This window comes from Nicotiana sylvestris, chromosome 2 (genome assembly GCF_000393655.2).
Source record: "Nicotiana sylvestris chromosome 2, ASM39365v2, whole genome shotgun sequence".
In the NCBI taxonomy this organism is placed as follows: Eukaryota; Viridiplantae; Streptophyta; class Magnoliopsida; order Solanales; family Solanaceae; genus Nicotiana; species Nicotiana sylvestris.
The window spans coordinates 97,356,709-97,375,804 of NC_091058.1; the positions used below are offsets into that span (position 1 = coordinate 97,356,709).

A 19,096-nucleotide genomic window follows, 5' to 3' on the forward strand; every position below is an offset into this window, starting at 1 on the left:
AATTACCTATATTAGAATTTTATTTTGTATTTTTAAAATTTTATTTTAATCATAAAAATATTTCTTAATTATTTTGAACTTATTATTTCTGAATGTTGTAGCAATATTTTCAGTGTCATATTATTTCTTTATATAAATTTTCTTTCTTTTTTAGTTTTAAGATACAAAATTAATTTTTAATTTTTATTAATAAAATTACCTATATATAAATTTATTTTTATTTTTTAATTTTTATTTTTTATTTTTTATTTTTTATTTTATTTTTCATAAATAAGACTTCAATTTTGTGGTATTATCTATAGTTTGAGCATTCTCATCATAGTTTTAAGAACTTTCTCAACTCAAATAGTCTTTCTCTTTCATTTCGATTAGTACATTTTTAATAATTTAACGTAATTTTGCTATTTTTTAAACTGTATATAGTCTTATTACGTTTTGTGTGGCTTTTCATTAACTTGTAACTTTATTTAATATCATTATCAACTACTATTATTTAATATAATATAGATAAATATATAATTTTTTAATCATTAAATAAATATTTATTTTGATTTTGAAAATATTGCTTGAAAATTTTAAATTATTTAAAATTTAATAATATTTTTAAGTATTGTATATTTACTTTATTTTATTTTCTAAACTTATGATTTATACATATCCTCACATTATCTCTAATTTATTTTTATTATTCAATATTATTAGTTTTTGATTTTGTATATTAGACTTGAGTTACGTGGACTTACTCATATTATGACTTTTCTTATCACAATATAAAAGACTTTCTTATCTCAAATTTAAATTATTTTTACCCTTTTTCTCTATGATAAAAAATCTGAATTTATATTTTTTCTCTATTTAGTCTTTATTTTTTATATTATATTATTCAATTCCTAATATTAATACATTGTCATGTGAATTTTTATTAGCTTGTTTGAATTTAATATATATTTCTGTCATACTTATTCTAATATAATATAGATAAAAATTAAATAACTTTCCCATCTCAACTTCAAATATTTTTTTATCATTCTATTTTCTAAATTGGACCGCATTTTAAAAATTCATGTTATGCTTTCAAACTTAAACTAACTAAACTCAATTCAAATATTAATCATATAAAAATATTTTCTTAATTGTTTGAACCCATTATATCTAAATAATATAGTAATATTTACGTAAAAAATATTTGTTTGCCCGATTTATCAATATTAATATGACTTTATTATTCTTGTTATTAAAATATTTTTACTGATTCTTTAATATTTTTTCTTACCTTATAAATAATTTGTATACTTTATATAAGATCTTATTTTGCTGCTTGAATTTTTAAAATTTTAAACTCAATAAATCTTTAATATCTTAAGTAAATTTTAGTTTTATTTTATATTTTAACTTACTCCAAAATATAAATAATCATAAGTTATCTCAATTTACGTATCTCTATATTTTTTATTTTTTCTATTATATTTATTTAAATAATTTTTACCTCTTTATTTATAGCTAATATAGAAGAAAAATCTATGAGTGGATCAATATATAGATACAAATATACATATAAATATAAATATAAATATAGATATATAGATTAAATTTGTCTAAGATCTATTTAGATTATGTATAGGATTCATTAAACTACTTCCATTAATTATGTTTCTATTTATAATTCCTAATTATTAATGTTGTCCTAAAATTGCCAAGTGACTTCATTTTAGCTTGCCGCTTGGCTTAACCACAATGCATACTACTCTCCTTTTAATATAATATAGATTTCTATATATTAGAAGAGCTGGTTTTGGACATGGCTGCTTACCTGTCTTTTAATTTTTGTTTAAGGGCATTTTGGACCTTTAACAGAATCTAATAATCCGTGTCCTTTAAATCCAAAACTGAACGGCCACCGCATCAGTTCTTGCACTCAATCACTTTATAAGGAAACATGTGTTTGTGATTATCAGTTAAGATATGTCTTTTCTATTTTCTTTGGTTCCATCGCCTTTTCTCTCTCGCTTTGCTCCGGCTTAAACATTGCCGGTGAGTTCTAGCGATCGTATTGTTCCTTGCTACTTCCTCTCTATTCTTTCCATGGTCTTCGTTCTTCTTTGCGGGTTTTCCCTTTGAGTTTGCTTTGCACACATCTATCTTCATTTGTTTTTTGATTTCAGCAATCCAAATAATCAGGGACAACTTCAGATCTCAACTAAGGTAAAATACTATTCTTAAGCCCTTGTACTTAGAGGATCATAAACCCTATCCAATAAACACTTCATCTGCCTACCTCTATGTTTTGTGGCAAAAAGTTTTGATTGGGGTGTTTTTGTTTCTTTCGTGTTTAGTAAATGGTTTTGAATTTATCATATTAATTAAGAATAATTGTTTAATGCTGAAGAAAGACCAGACCTTATAACCCTCTCAAAGTGAGCTTTCCAATCCGGCTATCTCAAAGTGAGATTTTCAATATATTATTAGAACTGGATATGGATTTGTAGTTAGCTTTTGTTGAGTAGACTTCGGGACTTCACTGAGAAGACTCAAACATGACAAAAATATTTATCACAGATTTTGAGGAGGTTTCAGCCTTTCAGGTAAGGTTTATCTCATATCTTAAAGGACCCAATTTGTTGCTTTTCTGTAAATAGAGACTTGGGTTGTTATATCCCATTCGTCGTCTTCTCTTAAGATTTAGAAAACATGAATGGTGTCTCTATTTCCAGAAGTTCAAAATAGATCACATCGCGGAAACTGCGTAAATATCTGGTATGATAGCCACCGCACCATTCTGCCTTCTTTTTTTTTCCACCTTTCTGTAAAGTGTTCTACATTTCATCTTCTCGGATGATTGCAACGCCATTTATGCCTATTTTCTCTCTGCTATTTACTCTCTGTAACTTTTCTGTTGTTCAGCCCTTTGTTTTGTTTGTGAATGCTTACAATTTCAGCTTGCATATTGCATTGGAACTTCAAGATGGGAATCCATCACTGAAAGATCCGGGTTCAACCCTTTGTTCCGAGCATACTGTTTGTGAAATGAGAGGTATAATAAGTTATTAACACTGATTTACTTCTTTTTAAATTTAATGATGTACGATCATAGTCGCTATCCCTTTTAGTAAAAAATGGAATAAGAATCAAAGTAAAATTAGGACGGATTTCATATTACGCTTTTGCTTTTATAGGTTTTAATCTGTATCTTTTTTAAGAAATCGATTTATGTGCTTTCGTGTGTGTAATTTTATTGACTGACCTTGAAATTTCGATCTATTTTTTATTTATTTATAGGCATAGTTTTTGGGATAGCTAGATGGAGTAACGATTTATGGTAGCTCGAAGTATACACCACTCCGAGAATCTTAAAGGCATCAATTGTCTCGTAAGATTTTAAAAATCTTTAGTTGTGCTTCAGTAAAGTTGGATGCAAATAATCCAGAAAAGTAAATTTTGGTTATGGCAAGACAACATACTAGGAAGAAGGTTTTAAAAGCTAACTTTCTGTATTTTAGAGTTCTGAAGATTGATAAAGAGAAGTTTGGTTATTTGTGCATCAGTGTTATATGTGCGAATAATTGCATTCTTGCTAAGAATTATTCTGAGAAAAATATAATGCCTTCAAATGTGGAGATATAGTATAATTAAGTTTGTAGTTGCTCTTTTTTTCTTTTTGATAATGACTCTTCTAAAAGATAAACATAGGTTTCTTCTTTGTCTTTTTTTAGTTTCTTCAGTTTCTACAGGTCGTCTCCAGTCTTTTGACTCTGTTCAAGCTACAGGTATGCACATATCTTCTTCTTTTTCTTGATTTATTTTTTTAGGTCAGCTTTTTTTGACTTCTCTCCATCCTTCTTAGTTTTGCTATTTAATGGATGTAGAAAACCTTCATAGCAATAAAAAATTCATTCTTGATTTCTCTTCTGTGAAGCCTAAATGCTTCTCGGTCTCGGCTTGATAATGATGAAACAGAAGAAGAAATTCGTTGTTATCTCTTATTTCTGGTTTTTAGATTTTTCATACATTTTCTTCTATATTTATTTCTTTTATCTTATTTTTATGTCTTTCTTTTTCTTACAAAAAATTAATTTATTTCGCTATAAAAGGATGAGTTTAAATAGAAATGGTCTACATAAGAACTTTATTTATATTTTTAGTCATTAGTTGAAATTCTTCCATTTTTTGGCTTTATCTAATCAACCTAAATAAGTGCTCGCCTTACCACTTAAATTAAAAAATTGAACAATGTGTAATTTATGTATAATTCATATATAATATGTATAATCGTGTATTGCCAGTATATCATCTATGGGTATTAGCTAGAAAAAGTAAATAATAAATCTGGCCGGATATTTATGTAAATATTTCATAAGATTTCGGTTTCTTGATTTTATCCATGATATGACTTCTATTATAATAATTTAAAAACTCTACAAAATTCTAAAATGTCTTATCTTTTTATTTTTAAAATTACATTATATTTTTAAAAATAATCCCATTTTGAAATAATTTGTTTACATTTTATGTCATACCAGTTTTTTTTTAAAATATACTTTTTGTTACACTTGAAAATTACTATAGAAACTATCAATTAGAAAGTAATGTCCTCTTGTTGAATTCGAAAAATAACTTTTCACATAATCTAGTGATTCAAAACTGTTATTTTTCAACAAAAAATATTAAACCCTTGTAATGTTGGCTTAACTGCATCTAAATGAAGAGGTTTCAACTTATACCCTTCAATTTCTAATAGGTGCTAAATTAAAATTAATGATAGCAATTGTATAGCCAAAGTTTTGTTATTTCTTTGATGTCCATTTATACAAGTTGACTCTTCAAACAAACATTCTTCAAAAAGGAAAAATAATAATCTTTTTGAATATTGACTGATTTTTGTGATGTTTCATTCTCCAGCATGCAAGTAAACTTTTATATATGTAAGTAAACTTTTATTTGATTTTTAAACTCTTTTTTATTATCTTAATAACTATAGACGTGTACCCTATATATTATATTTCTTTTAAAAGAAATTCGATTTATTCAAATATAGCTATATTATTTTAAGGAACTATAATTATAGGATTTTAAATGTGAAAGAGTTTTATAGTTATATGGAATAATTTTTTTTTCTTTTTTTGCCATAGGCGTAGTAGTAGTTAAATAATCAGAAACGATAACAAAAGTTCCTAGCATGATTACATATGATCATTACATATGATCATTAACCAAATTAAGTATGATAACTTAACAAAAAAAGAAGAAGATAAATTTCTTTTTTAAAATTTTAATTCAAATTTAAAAACTTATAAGTATATGGTAACTTTATTCTATATTTAACTATCTTAGTCATATATATATATATATATATATATATGACTAAGATAGTTAAATATAGAATAAAGTTACCATATACTATTTGCATTTATTAGTTTGCCACTTGACTTAACCACAATGCAAATTATATATGGTAACTTTATTCTTTTAATATATATATATATATATATGTTTCAGTGCGGATGGCAAGTACTTCACTCCATCATGATTCCTAATTGGTAGTTAAGTTTATTCAACTTCGGGAACTTAACATTAGACGGTAGCAAATATGGGTTTGGTATAGAAAACACGTTAGGATATGCTATTATATGAAATGAGTCTAACATTAAAAGCATTGATAAATTGTTTTAAGAATTTGTTGTGACGGTGTAAAAGAATTTGAACATTCAGTTCAGACTTTATAGCAATGGTGGAAGTCCTAAATCTTCACAAATAATTTTGATTGCCCTCATGTACTTTAGGAGGTCCATTATATACCTTTTTTACTTTGATTATTTGGACGGATTTAAATTATGGTACTCTGATCGCATAGGGGGCAAGAACGGAGTAGACATTTTGGTTGATGGTGATCTCCAGGAGCTAAGAGATTGAGCGACAGGTTGATTGTCACGACCCGAAATTCTTACCATCGGGACCGTGAAGGCGCCTAACATCACACTTGCTAGGCAAGCCAACGTTAGAGTATTGTTAACCAATTTCCTTTACGTTTTAGTGGTTAAAAATAAACAAGCTAAAGCAAGTAAAAATAAATGCGGAAGTAAGTAAATGGCCTCTTTGTTTATATGCTATTACCAATACTATTGCTATTACTATCCAAAATTCGGTGTCTCAATCCACGAACACACTAAGATTTGTTACAAACATTAGTTCGAAAGAAGATACAATTGTTTATGAAGGGAAGTAAAAATAGTAAATGTAGGAGTATAGAAGGGGACGCCAGGGCCTACGGACGCCAGCAAGACTATCCTTGGGTCTCTTAGTAGAAAATATCTGCACCCGACCTCTCGATCAGCTACTACCTGCTCCAAATTCTGCATAGAAAGTGTAGAGTGTAGTATCCGTACAATCGACCTCATGTACTGGTAAGTGCCGAGCCTAACCTCGACGAGGTAGTGACGAGGCTACGGCGGGGCACTTACAATATAACTTGCATACAGTTTATAATAAAAACAGAAAGAAAGACATGACGAAATAAAGCAGTAACTTGCAAGGAAAGAATACAGAACTCAAGTGTCCTATCAGTATCCAGCTATAACCCATCCTTAAGTGAAATGCAAAGCTACAGATAACTTATACTGTAGAAGAAAGATACATAAACACATAAACTGATGCGGTGTGCATCCCTATCCCACCATATATCAATATCAATATGAATATTCACCCTTATTACTCCATATCAATCCACCATTATTCCTCCTGTTGCGGCGTGCAACCCGATTCCACCATATATTAACATTTAACCCTTATTCCTTTATAACTTAGGATTTTTACGTGTTTATGCCCCTACTTGCCTATGCTTTGAGTATAAATTGATACAAAATAGTCCCAAAATGCTCACAAGTTGTGCTTGATTGCAGGTTTGATCGACAAAGTGACGAAATGTCAAAGATCGGCTCAAAAAGGAATGAAACCTACTCAAATATCAAAGACCAAGAGAATTGAAGAATAAAGGGCCTAGTGCGGACCGCGTAACAGTGACCGCAGCCGCACTAGGAGGTTGAGAGACATGACATATTCAGGCTTAAAGTCACGCGGTCGCGGTAGGATTTTCGCGGTCCGCGGTGAAGCTTCGCGGCCGCACTCCTGCTTTGTGCGGTCCGCGTTCATAAGGTTCAGAGAAGGGCACTTTTGATCACGCGGTCACGACTGCGCGGACCGCGCCAGTTGCCATCGCGGCCGCGGTACACTTCCACGCGGTCCGCGTCCCCCAGTTCAAGTTATCAAACAGTTGAAGTCCAAGAACCAGTGCGGCCGCGGTCCGTTCTGTGCGGCCCGCACTGACCCCGCAGGGGTATTTTTGTCTAGTTTTTCCAGCATAGTATAAATAGAACATTTTACTATTATTAGGTATCAGTTTTATCTGGGAACTTGAGACGAAAGCTGCGCTTGGTGTTGTAGCCATTTTTGGCATATTTTGCTTCCTATTAACAATAGATTATTGTAGTTTCTTCTTAGTAATTAATTAATATGTTTAGTTCTTCATCTATTTCTTCAGTTTCTTCTTTAATTATGTGTAGCTAAACTCATTACCTAGGGTTGTGGCTCAACCCTAGTGTGGGTAATTGATGAGTGTTGCCATCTAGGGTTAGATTGATATTGGGTGTTTGCTGTTTTGGTTGATTTTATGTTTTTATTCAAGAATTGGTGGTTGCAAACGCTGATTCAAGCTTAGTGGGTTTAACTCTTCTTGAGAAAGAGAGTCTATGACCCCATAATTGACTCAACAAGAAATTGGGATGGACCCATGAGAAATGGTAGTCCTAATTAACGGGTTAAATCTCGAGAGAGTAATCACCCTACTTGAACCCTAGTTGTTTGGTCTCATTGGCCTATCCAATTGGTCTTGAGAGAGTCAATTGGGCAAAATCACTCTCTCTACTAAGAGGTGTGAGAGTGGGTGCAATTGTGCAACGGTTTCAGCATAATCCCCAAATATGTCAGTCTATCCTTAGTAACATCTACCCGTCAATTAGCCACCTAGGTGATGTTACGACCCTAGTGCTCTTCTTCCCATTAATTACAACTTAGCAATATTCTCCTAGAATAATTTAGCTTTAATCCTTAGTTTTATAATAGTGGTTATAAATACAAAAACTCAAAAAATGTTTGAAGTGACATTAGAAGCACAACCTCAACTCTAGGCTAGACAGAAAATACAACTCCACTACTAGCTCCCTGTGGAAATTCGATCCCGGACCTCTATTCGGGTAAAAGCTATTGCGACCCGCTCTTCCTACCATAGTGTAGTGTCGAGTCGGTAGCGATCACTTTTTGGTGCCGTTGCCAGGGAGCTTACGGTGTTGAGTCGATCACTATCAGGTACAACGGCTCTTAATGCAAATGACCCTTTCGGCGATGTGATAGCGGGGGGGGAGGTAGAGGATCTAGAACAAGATGAGGTCTTACCTCAAGTTCCACAGAGAGGCCGAAATGCCAATGCAAATGAGAACAACAATATTCCAGACCCTCCTCCGGCACCGCCGAGAGTGGCACCCAGAGTTCTACCAAATCAAGGATACGCCAGTGCTATTGTTCATCCCCGAATCCGGGCAGGGAACTTTCAAATCACAAATGTTATGTTGACCTTGCTCGAGCAAAGAGGGTATTTCACGGGTGCCTCCAATCAAAATGCCTACAAGCACTTGAAGGGGTTCGTGGATACCTGATAGGGTAGCAAGCAGACAAACGTGTCCGAGGATGCGTTGAGATTGAGGCTTTTCCCGTTCTCTCTTCGTGGTAAAGCATTGGATTAGTTAGAAAAGGCTCCCCAATCATTCTATTACAACATGGGATGAATTGGCGGATAAATTTATTTCCAAGTTCTTTTCTCCAAGTCATATGGCAGCTCTTCGGGATGAAATTCTAGCTTTCAAGCAAGAGCCAACGGAACCTTTGCACGAGATATGGGAAAGATATATAACAATGGTGAAAGAATGCCCTAATAACGACATGACCGAGGCTATGATTCAACAAACCTTTTATCGGGGCATCAACACCACGAATCAATGCATTGTGAACCAATTGGCCGGAGGGAACTTTATGAAACTTTCTTACCAAGAGGCATGTGATGTACTTGATGAAATGGCCGACACCTCTTCGTCATGGAAAAGCCGAGCAAATGTGCCCCAAGGTGACCCCACGGTCATCCATTTGCACAAGTAATTGCATGATCATGACCAAGCCATCGCCGAGCTTACAACAACTATGAATCAATTGGCAAAGGCGCAATTGCAACAAGTCCAAAACTCGCGTCAAGTCAATGCAATGGAAGGTGTTTCTATGTTGAAAAGGAGGCAAAGAGGACAAAAACCTCAAGGTAATTGTGAACAATATGATAACAACAATGATGGTGGTGGTTATTCAAATGAGTTCTATGGTGATCAAAGCGAAGAGGTCCAATATGTCAATAACTACCAAAGGAATAGAGGCAACTCTTTGAATCAACAATGGCGTCCTCCAGGAAATTGGAATAATCAACAACAAGGCGGAGGTAATTGGAATAACAATCAAAACAACAATTGGGGTAATCAAAGCAACCAAGGAAATTGGAATGGCAATAACAATAATTGGGGCAATAACAACAATCAAGGAGGGTGGAACAATAGTGAGAACCAAGGCAACCAAGTGCAAGGCTTTCAAAGACCCCCCATGTACCAACAACCGAACAATCCACCCCCTTTCCTTATCAAGGTCCGAGTTTGTCCGGAAGTGATATGGGAAGAATTGAAAGCATGTTCGAGCAAATGATGAAAAAGAACCAAGATTCCGAGGCCCAATTAGCTTCGCATAACACATCTATCCGGAATTTGGATGTGCAATTAGGCCAAATCTCTCAAGTATTGAATACTCATCCAAAGGGTGCTCTACCAAGTGATACGGTGGTGAACCCGAAGGGTGGGAATAATAATCATGTGATGACAGTTACAACAAGAAGTGGGAGAGGCGGTGATACGGTGGTGAACACGAAGGGTGGGAATAATATTCATGTGATGGCAGTTACAACAAGAAGTGGGAGAGGCGGTGATGTGCCTTTGATTGTTGATGATATGGTTAATCAAAATGTGAACAATGATGTGCGGATTGATATTGATGATGAAGCCGAGGTAGAGACTCAAGATGCCGTGAACCCGTCTAGGGAACACGTGATTGAAATGCCCGAGTCGGTTGTACAAAAGGACAAGGCACCTTTGCCTAGGCCACCTCCACCTTATCCTCAACGGTTAGCAAAGCAAAAGAGTGACAATCAATTTAAAAAATTCAGTGACATGATGAAGAGCCTCATAATCAATGTCCCTTTGGTTGAGGCACTTGAGCAAATGCCGGGGTATGCGAAGTTCATGAAAGATTTGGTTACAAAGAAGAGGTCGATGGAGTGTGAAACAATTAAGATGACTCATCAAGTGAGTGCCATAGTGCATTCAATGGCACCCAAGCTTGAGGATCCCGAAGCTTTTACTATCCCTTATACTATCAGAAGTGCGAATTTTGCTAAGGCCCTTTGTGACTTGGGGGCTAGTATTAATTTGATGCCGTACTCGGTCTTCAAAACTTTGGGAATTGGGCAACCTCGACCTACCTCAATGAGACTTCAAATGGCGGATCGATTGATAAAGCGACCCTTAGGCATAATTGATGATGTTCTTGTCTGTGTTGATAAATTCATATTGCCGGACGACTTTGTCATATTAGATTGTGAGGTGGACTTTGAAGTGCCGATTATCCTTGGTAGGCCTTTCCTAGCTACGGGGAAGGCATTGGTTGATGTTGAAGTAGGTGAGTTGACATTCCGAGTGGGAGATGAGAAGGTGGTGTTCTATGTTTGCAAATCAATGAGACAACCCAATAGCACGGAGGTGTGTTCATTTGTGGACATTGTCACATCTGTGATAGTGGATGATACAAGTTCCATGATCAATGTTGAAGATCCTCTTGAGGCCGTGCTTCTTAATATGGATGTCAATGATGATGCTAGTAGAGTGGAGTGCGTGAATGCATTGCACGGTATGGGTTCATATTCTTATGAGCCTAGAAGGCTATCTTTAGATCTTGAAAACCGCAAAACTCCACCAACAAAGCCATCGATTGAGGAGCCACCAGTGTTGGAGTTGAAGCCACTTCCTCCACACCTTAGGTATGAATTCTTGGGTTCAAATTCTACTTTACCTGTTATTCTTTTTTCTTGCCTTACTAACATGCAGGTTGAGGCCACCTTGGCGGTTCTTCAAAAGCGAAAAAGGCCAATCGGATGGACTCTAGCTGATATTCGGGGTATAAGCCCCGCCTTTTGCATGCATAAAATCATATTGGAGGAGGATGCGAGGCTTTCACTTGAGCATCAAAGAAGACTAAATGAGGCTATGCAAGAAGTAGTAAAGAAAGAGGTTATCAAGTGGCTTGACGCCGGTGTGGTTTATCCCATTTCTGACAGTTCATGGACTTCTCCGGTGCAATGTGTACCGAAGAAAGGTGGAATGACTGTGGTGACCAATGACAACAATGAGCTTATTTTGACTCGGACAGTGACGGGTTGGAGAGTTTGTATGGATTACCGGAAGTTTAACAAGGTGACTAGAAAATATCATTTCCCTTTGTCGTTCCTTGACCAAATACTTGATCGTCTTGCGGGCCGGGCTTTCTATTGCTTTCTGGATGGTTACTCGTGGTACAATCAAATTCTAATTGCCTCGGAAGACCAAGAGAAGACCACCTTTACATGTCCTTATGGCACATTCGCTTTCTCTAGAATGCCATTTGGATTATGTAATGCTCCGGCAACATTCCAACGTTGCATGATGGCTATTTTCACCGACATGGTGGAGGATATCTTGGAGGTCTTCATGGATGATTTCAGCGTGGTTGGGGATTCTTTTGAGGAATGCTTGGTAAACTTGGATAGAGAGTTGGCTCGGTGTGAAGATACCAACCTTGTTCTAAACTGGGAAAAGTGCCATTTTATGGTAGAAGAAAGTATAGTGTTAGGTCACAAGATCTCGAAGCAAGGAATTGAAGTCGATAAGGCCAAGATTGAGATTATTTCAAGGCTTCCTCCCCCTACATCTGTCAAAGGGGTGTGGAGTTTTCTTGGGCATGTGGGTTTCTACCGGAGGTTCATCAAAGATTTTTCTAAGTTAGTTAACCTGTTGTGCAAGTTGCTAGAGAAAGATGCCAAGTTTGTTTTCGATGAGAAGTGCATGGAGGCTTTTGAGCTCCTTAAACAAAAGCTGACAACTACCCCCATCATCACCGCACCAAATTGGAGCTTACCATTTGAGCTCATGTGCGATGCTAGTGACGTTGCGGTGGGGGCGGTTTTAGGCCAAAGGATCAACAAGATGTTTCATCCGGTGTACTACTCAAGAAAGACCATGAATGAGGCTCAAAGAAACTACACAGTCATCGAAAAGGAGTTATTGGCTATTGTTTTTGCTATGAAAAAGTTACGTCCTTACCTTATGGGGGCCAAAGTTATTGTGCACACCGACCATGCCGCCCTTAGGTATTTGATGACCAAGAAAGATTCAAAGGCAAGATTGATGAGACGGGTTCTTCTTCTTCAAGAGTTTGATTAAGAAATTGTTGACCGGAAGGGTAGTGAGAATCAAGTGGCGGACCACTTGTCCCGTTTGGAGGAGGAGGGAGGCCTTGTGACGGCCTTGAGATCAATGATATATTTCTCGACGAGCAACTCCTTGCGGTGTTAATGAGTGGAATGTCGTGGTTCGCTGATGTTGGGAATTACCTTGTGACTGGAATAATCCCGCGTGAGCTCTCTTCTAACCAAAGGAAAAATCTCAAGCGGGATAGTTTGGATTTCTATTGGGATGAGCCATACTTGTTCAAGATTTGCACGGATGGTATGATTCGTAGATGTGTTCCGGAGGAGGAACAATTGAGTATCCTAGAGGCTTGCCATTCTTCACCCTATGGTGGCCATCATGGCGGGGCGAGGACGGCCTCAAAGGTACTCAGTTGCGGATTTTATTGGCCTACCTTGTTTAAAGATGCCAGTGATGTGGTCAAAAGATGTGATGAACGCCAACGAGCCGGCAGAATTTCAAAAAGGGATGAGATGCCCCTCAATACGATTCTCGAGGTAGATATTTTTGATGTTTGAGGCCTCGACTTCATGGGTCCTTTTGTGAGCTCTTGTGGAAACACTTACATTCTTGTGGCGGTAGATTATGTCTCCAAGTGGGTTGAAGTCGTGGCTTTACCCAACAATGAAGACTGGAGTGTTGTGGCATTTCTCAAAAAGAGTATCTTCACGAGGTTTGGCACTCCCCGTGCTATCATTAGTGACAGGGGATCTCACTTTTGCAACAAGGCTTTTGATTCATTGCTTGCCAAATATGGAGTTAATCACAAAGTGACCACCCCCTATCATGCTCAAGCTAGCGGTCAAGTGGAAGTCTCCAACCGAGAAATTAAGAGTATCTTGTCTAAAACTGTCAATGCTAATAGGACCGATTGGTCGAAAAAATTGGATGATGCTCTTTGGACCTATCAGACAGCTTACAAGACCCCAATTGGTATGTCTCTGTACCGGTTGGTGTTTGGGAAAGCTTGCCATCTTCCGGTGGAATTGGAACACAAGGCTATGTGGGCCTTGAGGAAGTTGAACTTAGAATGGGATGTTGCTGCAAATCTGAGGGTTGAACAACTTAATGAGCTCGATGAGTTTAGATTACATGCATACTCCAGCTCGTCCTTGTACAAGGACAAAATGAAGTACTTTCACGACAAATATGCTCGGGGCAAGGAGTTCAAAGTTGGGGATATGGTTCTCTTGTTTAATTCTCGGCTACGTCTGTTCCCGGGTAAGCTCAAGTCAAAATGGAGTGGGCCATTTGAAGTTGTGTTCGTGACCCCGTTTGGTGCTCTTGATCTAAAAAACAAAAATGGTGAAGTCTTCAGAGTTAACGGCCACTGGGTCAAGCATTATCTTGGAAAGTTCGATGGCAGCCACGTAGTGGCGCTTCTTCATCTAAAGTGATGTGGTGATAACATGCGTCATGCCACGACGTTAAATCAAGTGCTTCTTGGGAGGCAACCCATGTCTTTTTTTTTCTTTCTCTTTGATTTTCTTTGTAGCTTAGGAATTTTTGAGCTAATTGTTTGTGAGATGTTGCAGGGATTATGTTGAAGCAGTGCAAAACAAAGTATGAAAATTGCATAGTCTTTGAAGTTGCCAGTGCGGCTGCGGTGCACTTCGCGCGGTCCGCACCGGCATGAGTTTAGAAGGGGACTCTCTGAAGTTCTTCACCGGGGCCGCGGTCAAGTTAGTGTGATCTGCATAGGGTGATTACTGAAGGGTCACACAAATAAACCCAGCGCGGTCCGCGGTCTCTTTTGTGCGGCTACGTTGGTATGTGAGTACGGGTCCCACTAGGTATCTATAAATAGAGACCAAGGGTTTCATTTTACCCTTTTCGCAATTTGAAAACCCAGAACCCTAATTCTACTGTTCATCCTCTGCCAAGACTGAAATTATTGCTTGTTTGGATAAATTGCATTCATTCTTCATAATCTTGGTAACATTTCTTGCATTCATGATTAATCACTTTCTTATTTTTATTTTATTTGCTTGCCAGTGTTCTTTTTCTTCGAATTTGTTAGTCTAGCGTAGCTTTCATGTTAGTTTAAAGTAACTAAGGATTGGGTACCTGAGTAGGGACAAGTATTGGTAAAAAATTTGAACAAAAATAGAAGAAAACATGCAACCCTAGCTTAGTCCCTGAAATTGACCCAGTAAGGTCCGCGGTCGCCTTAGCGCGGTTGTGCGCGGGCCGCGGTGACTGGTTCTGCAGCAATGTCTACAACAATTTTGTTTGTTGTCTGCAACTTTAATTCATTCACCTGTTTCACTGCTTGTGCTTCAACTAACAATGTTAGATGCATTTGCTTGCAGACAATGGTAAAACAACGTGGAAGAGGTGCCAAACAGCCCGGCCGAGGTGACTCCTCCCGTGGAGGAAAAGGGAAACAAGTTAAAATCACTCCTCGACCTAAACTGAAAACAAGGAAACAAGTTGTTATAGATGACCAATCGGGGAGTGAGTACGTACCCTCTCAAGACCTCTCTTCTGACTCAGGGCCAGCTCATGTTGTCCCAGCTTCACTTACTGCCCAATCCCCTACAACGTGTACCTTCTGAGTCGTCTGATGGCTCAGCAGCAGGCAGTGGTGAATACTTCACCTCCCTCATAGCTTCAGTATTTGGGGAGAGTGCAGAAGGTGGGACCAATAGTGATAATGAGGTACCGGACAATGGTGTGCCCCAGGTTGGGGGTGTTGAACGAACTAGAAAACCTGAAGTTTGGGAAGATCGATTTGTCAGCCAGGTGGCGTTCCACAAGTTTAGGGAATGGTGGCCGTCACGAAAGTTGATTCTTGAGAGAAGCTTCATTGACAAAGACCTTCTACCCCTACACCCCAATGTGCATAGACAGTTTCAGGCTCGAGTGGGTTGTGAGTTCTTTAAAGACAGTTGTTTGAATGCGAATGAGCATATGGTCAAGGAATTTTACAGCAATGTGGCCCATATCTTGAAGGAGGTGACCAAGGTGAGAAACAAAAATGTGGTATTCATCGGGAGGGCACTGAATGAATACTTGGGGTTCATTGATAAAGATGAGTCTCTTTACAATGAAAATTTAGCAATGGGCGAGGAGGTTCGTCTGTGGTTAGCTTCATACCTGGCAATCTCGGGTACGGTTCTAGAGTGGTTACAAGCAGGGGCCAAAATACTTCGGAGAACTTTCAACTTCGAGGCTAAAGGGTGGTTGACCTTTGTGTGCAGTCGGCTCGACCCGACCACCCATGATCAGACTATTCCACTTGCCCGGGCGGTTCTTATTGCTTCTATTATGGCAGGCTATCCTATCAACGTGGGCAATGTGATGTCCCGCACCATTTCTGCAGTGGGGGTTGAGCATGATCGGAACTACCCTTTTCTCAGCACCCTCACTATGTATTTCCGGGACTTAGAGGTGGAGAAGAGACCGTTTGACGTCAAGGTCAAACCTGTGGCTCCGTTATCCTGGTACAGTTTGAAGGGGTCAGACAACCCCAAGGACAAAATTACAAGCCGCCTGCTCCTACCCCAGCTGGCCAGTCTGAGGAGCCAGTTGCGGTAGAGTCTTCTGTTGAGCCCTCCACAGAGCCTTCCACCATGTCTGCTGCCACCACTATTGATGATTTGCCTCCAGGACCCTCCTCTTCTATTGGCCCCAGTACTTCAGCTGGCCCGGGAGTTCCTACTTCCCGGACTCATCCTTTTACGGCCCATCAGTTGAGCCGGACACTAGCCAGTTTGAACAAGTGGATGTCAGCTACGACATCCAAGTTGTCTACATTGTCTGCTACAGTTGAGGCCCACTCAGCACCTTCCACTGTTGAGGATACACTGAAGAAGCTCCTGGACAATCAGGAGAAGATTATGAGGACTCAGGACGCCTTGACTAAGGCGGTGGATTCACATGGCAAGGCTTTGAGGGAGCTTGCCAAGGAGCACAAGAAGATGAGGAAGTCAAAGGCTTCCAAGGAGTCGGTGAGAGTGCTAAGGACTGATGTGGACAAGCTATTGGCAGACCAGATGCCTTTAGACTTGCTATTCGAGGATCCAACCCCAGCAGCAACACCAGTGCCACAGCTACAGTAGGAGCAGGAGCAGGCACCCAGGCCTCCAAGGAAGAAGAGGAAGCTCCCCAGTTCAGTTGGTGGAGTTATTGAGCTAGCAGACCCACAGGAGACCCCCTCCAGTGATGCACCTATCATCCAGCCGGTCCAGGAGCAGGTCCCAGTCCCAGTAGTTGAGCAGCAGGAGATCAGGAACCAATCTGAGGTTCCCATACATACAGAGGCCTTGGGGTTCCCGTACATGCAGACGAACCAGGCCTAGGGAGCTTTTATATCCTTTACTTTGTTTTTGATGCTTATTTGATAGTTGGCATTGAGGACAATGCCAGCTTTTATTCGTGGGGGTGCGCCCTACTTTTATCTGGATGACTGTATATATAGATTCTTAGTTTATGTTTTTGTTGGGTTTTTTTTATTTTGGGCTGTATATAACTTTACATTTCTGTATGTATTCAATTCTACTCCCCTATTGTACATATTCATTCTATTTTCTATTTTTGCAAAAAAAATCGTTTTTAGCTTTGTAGTTAGGCTCGTAGCCTCTTGTTTTGTTTTTGACGCCTCCAATAAGCCCTTGGTTTTCTTAATGTCACGGTTCTTTCCAAGGGTGGAGTATTGTGCGAACCGGGTAGCTCTTCCCAATGATAGATGGTGTGACTAACTTCTTAAGGGTTTGAGTCTGTTTCTTTGATATTTCTTTTGTTTTTGATAGTTGTAGTTAAAGGTACCTCAAGCAAAGCTTCACTTAGGCCTAGCACATTTGCCTTTGATCCCATGGTCAAAGACATAATGTTGTGTTCAGGATGGTGAAAGTCGTGGCTTTGAGACTCTTGCGTTGACCAAACAATCATCATGTGGTCTTTTCGAACCATTGTGTGCTTGAATCGTAACTAAGGTCATGGTGGGCCCTCGACTCGATGTCTTTAGCAATCCCCTAGCGCGTGTGGTGAGGAATCGAAATGTGAGTCCAAGTCCCGAGCCAATGGTCTAGAACTTGCCCTGAATGTTTGTTGAGGCGAAATCCTAGGTGAAATTTGACTTGAGAAGTGATTATAGGCTCTCCTTGATCCAAATGTTAAGTTAAACAATTTCATAGCCTACCAATGAGATGATCCCTAGTTAACCCTTTTGAGCCTTAAACCGTTTTCTTTCAAGAATCAATGCTACAAGCATATACCCGTTCTAAATGATTACCCTCTCTTGGCACCCAAATCTTCCCTTGAGTAATGGCAAATATTTAAGTTTGGGGGGAGAGACAAGAAAGGAAGCAAAGTGGTAAAAAGGTACAAAAGCAAAAGAAAAGAAATGCAATAAAAAAGCAAGAAAAGAAAAAGACAAAAAGAAAGTCCAATGTGAACAAGAATAAAAAATGGACTCAAGGAAAACAAAAGTGAAAAAGGTGTGTGGAAAAAGTAGAAAAATGAGAAATGTTTTGAATTGTATAAGAAAAAGTGACAATGTGTCTCTCTAACCCCTTGTAAAGAAGTGAAATACTCAAAAGAGTCAAGAGAGTTGTGCCAAAATGAATCAAAAGAAGTGCTTAAGGGAAGATTGAACTCACTTGAATAAAAATATGTCCTACCCTTACCTAAAAGCCTTTACAATGACTCCACAAAAGCCCTATTTGATCTCGAGTTGAAAGGAGCTTACGTTAGTGGATACTTACATAAGGGGCAAGCATATGGTAGTTAGAGCCGGACTTGTGACCTTCTTCTTGAGAGAGATGAGCGAAATTTCATTAACCTCGGTTTGTGTGTCAATACTTAAAAGGTGAGGTTCGCTTAGGGAGAGTTGAGGATGTGGGAGTTTGGGTTCCACAATGACCAAAGTAAGTAAAAAGCTCTTTGATGAAATATGTCAACTCTTGATGCTCTTGTGTCACACTTGATCCATAGTTTTCAAAGTTTTAAATGTGTTAATGATGCATTCGTATTGAGGGCAATTGTTAGTCCCAATTGATGTTTGTTGAGGTTATTTCAGGATAGCTCGAATTACTTGGACGTTCCTTTAAGGGGTGGGTTTTATTTTGTTTGCTTGAGGACAAGCAAAGGCTTAAGTTTGGAGGAGTTGATAACTTAAGATTTTTACGTGTTTATGCCCCTACTTGCCTATGCTTTGAGTATAAATTGATACAAAATAGTCCCAAAATGCTCACAAGTTGTGCTTGATTGCAGGTTCGATCGACAAAGTGACGAAATGTCAAAGATCGGCTCAAAAAGGAGTGAAACCTGCTCAAGTATCAAAGACCAAGAGAATTGAAGAAGAAAGGGCCTAGTGCGGACCGCGTAACAGTGACCGCAGCCGCACTAGGAGGTTGACATATTCAGGCTTAAAGTCACGCGGTCGCGGTAGGATTTTTGCGATCTGCGGTGAAGCTTCGCGGCCGTACTCCTGCTTTGTGCGGTCCGCGTTCATAAGGTTC

The 19,096-nt window shown here is 38.4% G+C and overlaps 1 protein-coding gene across 18 annotated transcripts; it reads left to right on the forward strand.

Moving 5' to 3' along the window:
- Window positions 1-1,920: 1,920 nt before the first annotated feature.
- LOC104248776 (uncharacterized) lies at window positions 1,921-7,522 on the forward strand. 18 transcript variants are annotated; one of them, XM_070168104.1, is made up of 5 exons: window positions 1,921-2,031; window positions 2,163-2,202; window positions 2,557-3,031; window positions 3,711-3,764; window positions 6,894-7,522. In XM_070168104.1, the coding sequence occupies exons 3-5, from the start codon at window positions 2,833-2,835 to the stop codon at window positions 6,983-6,985; spliced, it is 345 nt and encodes a 114-aa protein (XP_070024205.1). In that variant the 5' UTR covers window positions 1,921-2,031; window positions 2,163-2,202; window positions 2,557-2,832; the 3' UTR covers window positions 6,986-7,522. The 18 variants fall into 18 exon arrangements, 6 of the variants coding, with proteins under 6 accessions (XP_070024205.1, XP_070024206.1, XP_070024204.1 ...); XR_011405406.1 differs by adding an exon at window positions 3,277-3,367 and having other exon boundaries at window positions 1,921-3,031; window positions 5,849-7,522; XR_011405405.1 differs by adding an exon at window positions 5,849-5,981 and having other exon boundaries at window positions 1,921-3,031.
- The last annotated feature ends 11,574 nt before the right edge of the window (window positions 7,523-19,096 follow it).

What these genes read in the sequence shown, in the direction of transcription:
- LOC104248776 (XM_070168101.1), top strand. Translation starts at nt 2,833, where the DNA reads ATGATTGCAACGCCATTTATGCCTATTTTCTCTCTGCTATTTACTCTC. An exon ending in TACTGTTTGTGAAATGAGAG is followed by an intron (nt 3,032 to 3,710) that starts GTATAATAAGTT and finishes GTCTTTTTTTAG; the next exon opens with TTTCTTCAGTTTCTACAGGT. An exon ending in TGACTCTGTTCAAGCTACAG is followed by an intron (nt 3,765 to 6,893) that starts GTATGCACATAT and finishes GCTTGATTGCAG; the next exon opens with GTTTGATCGACAAAGTGACG.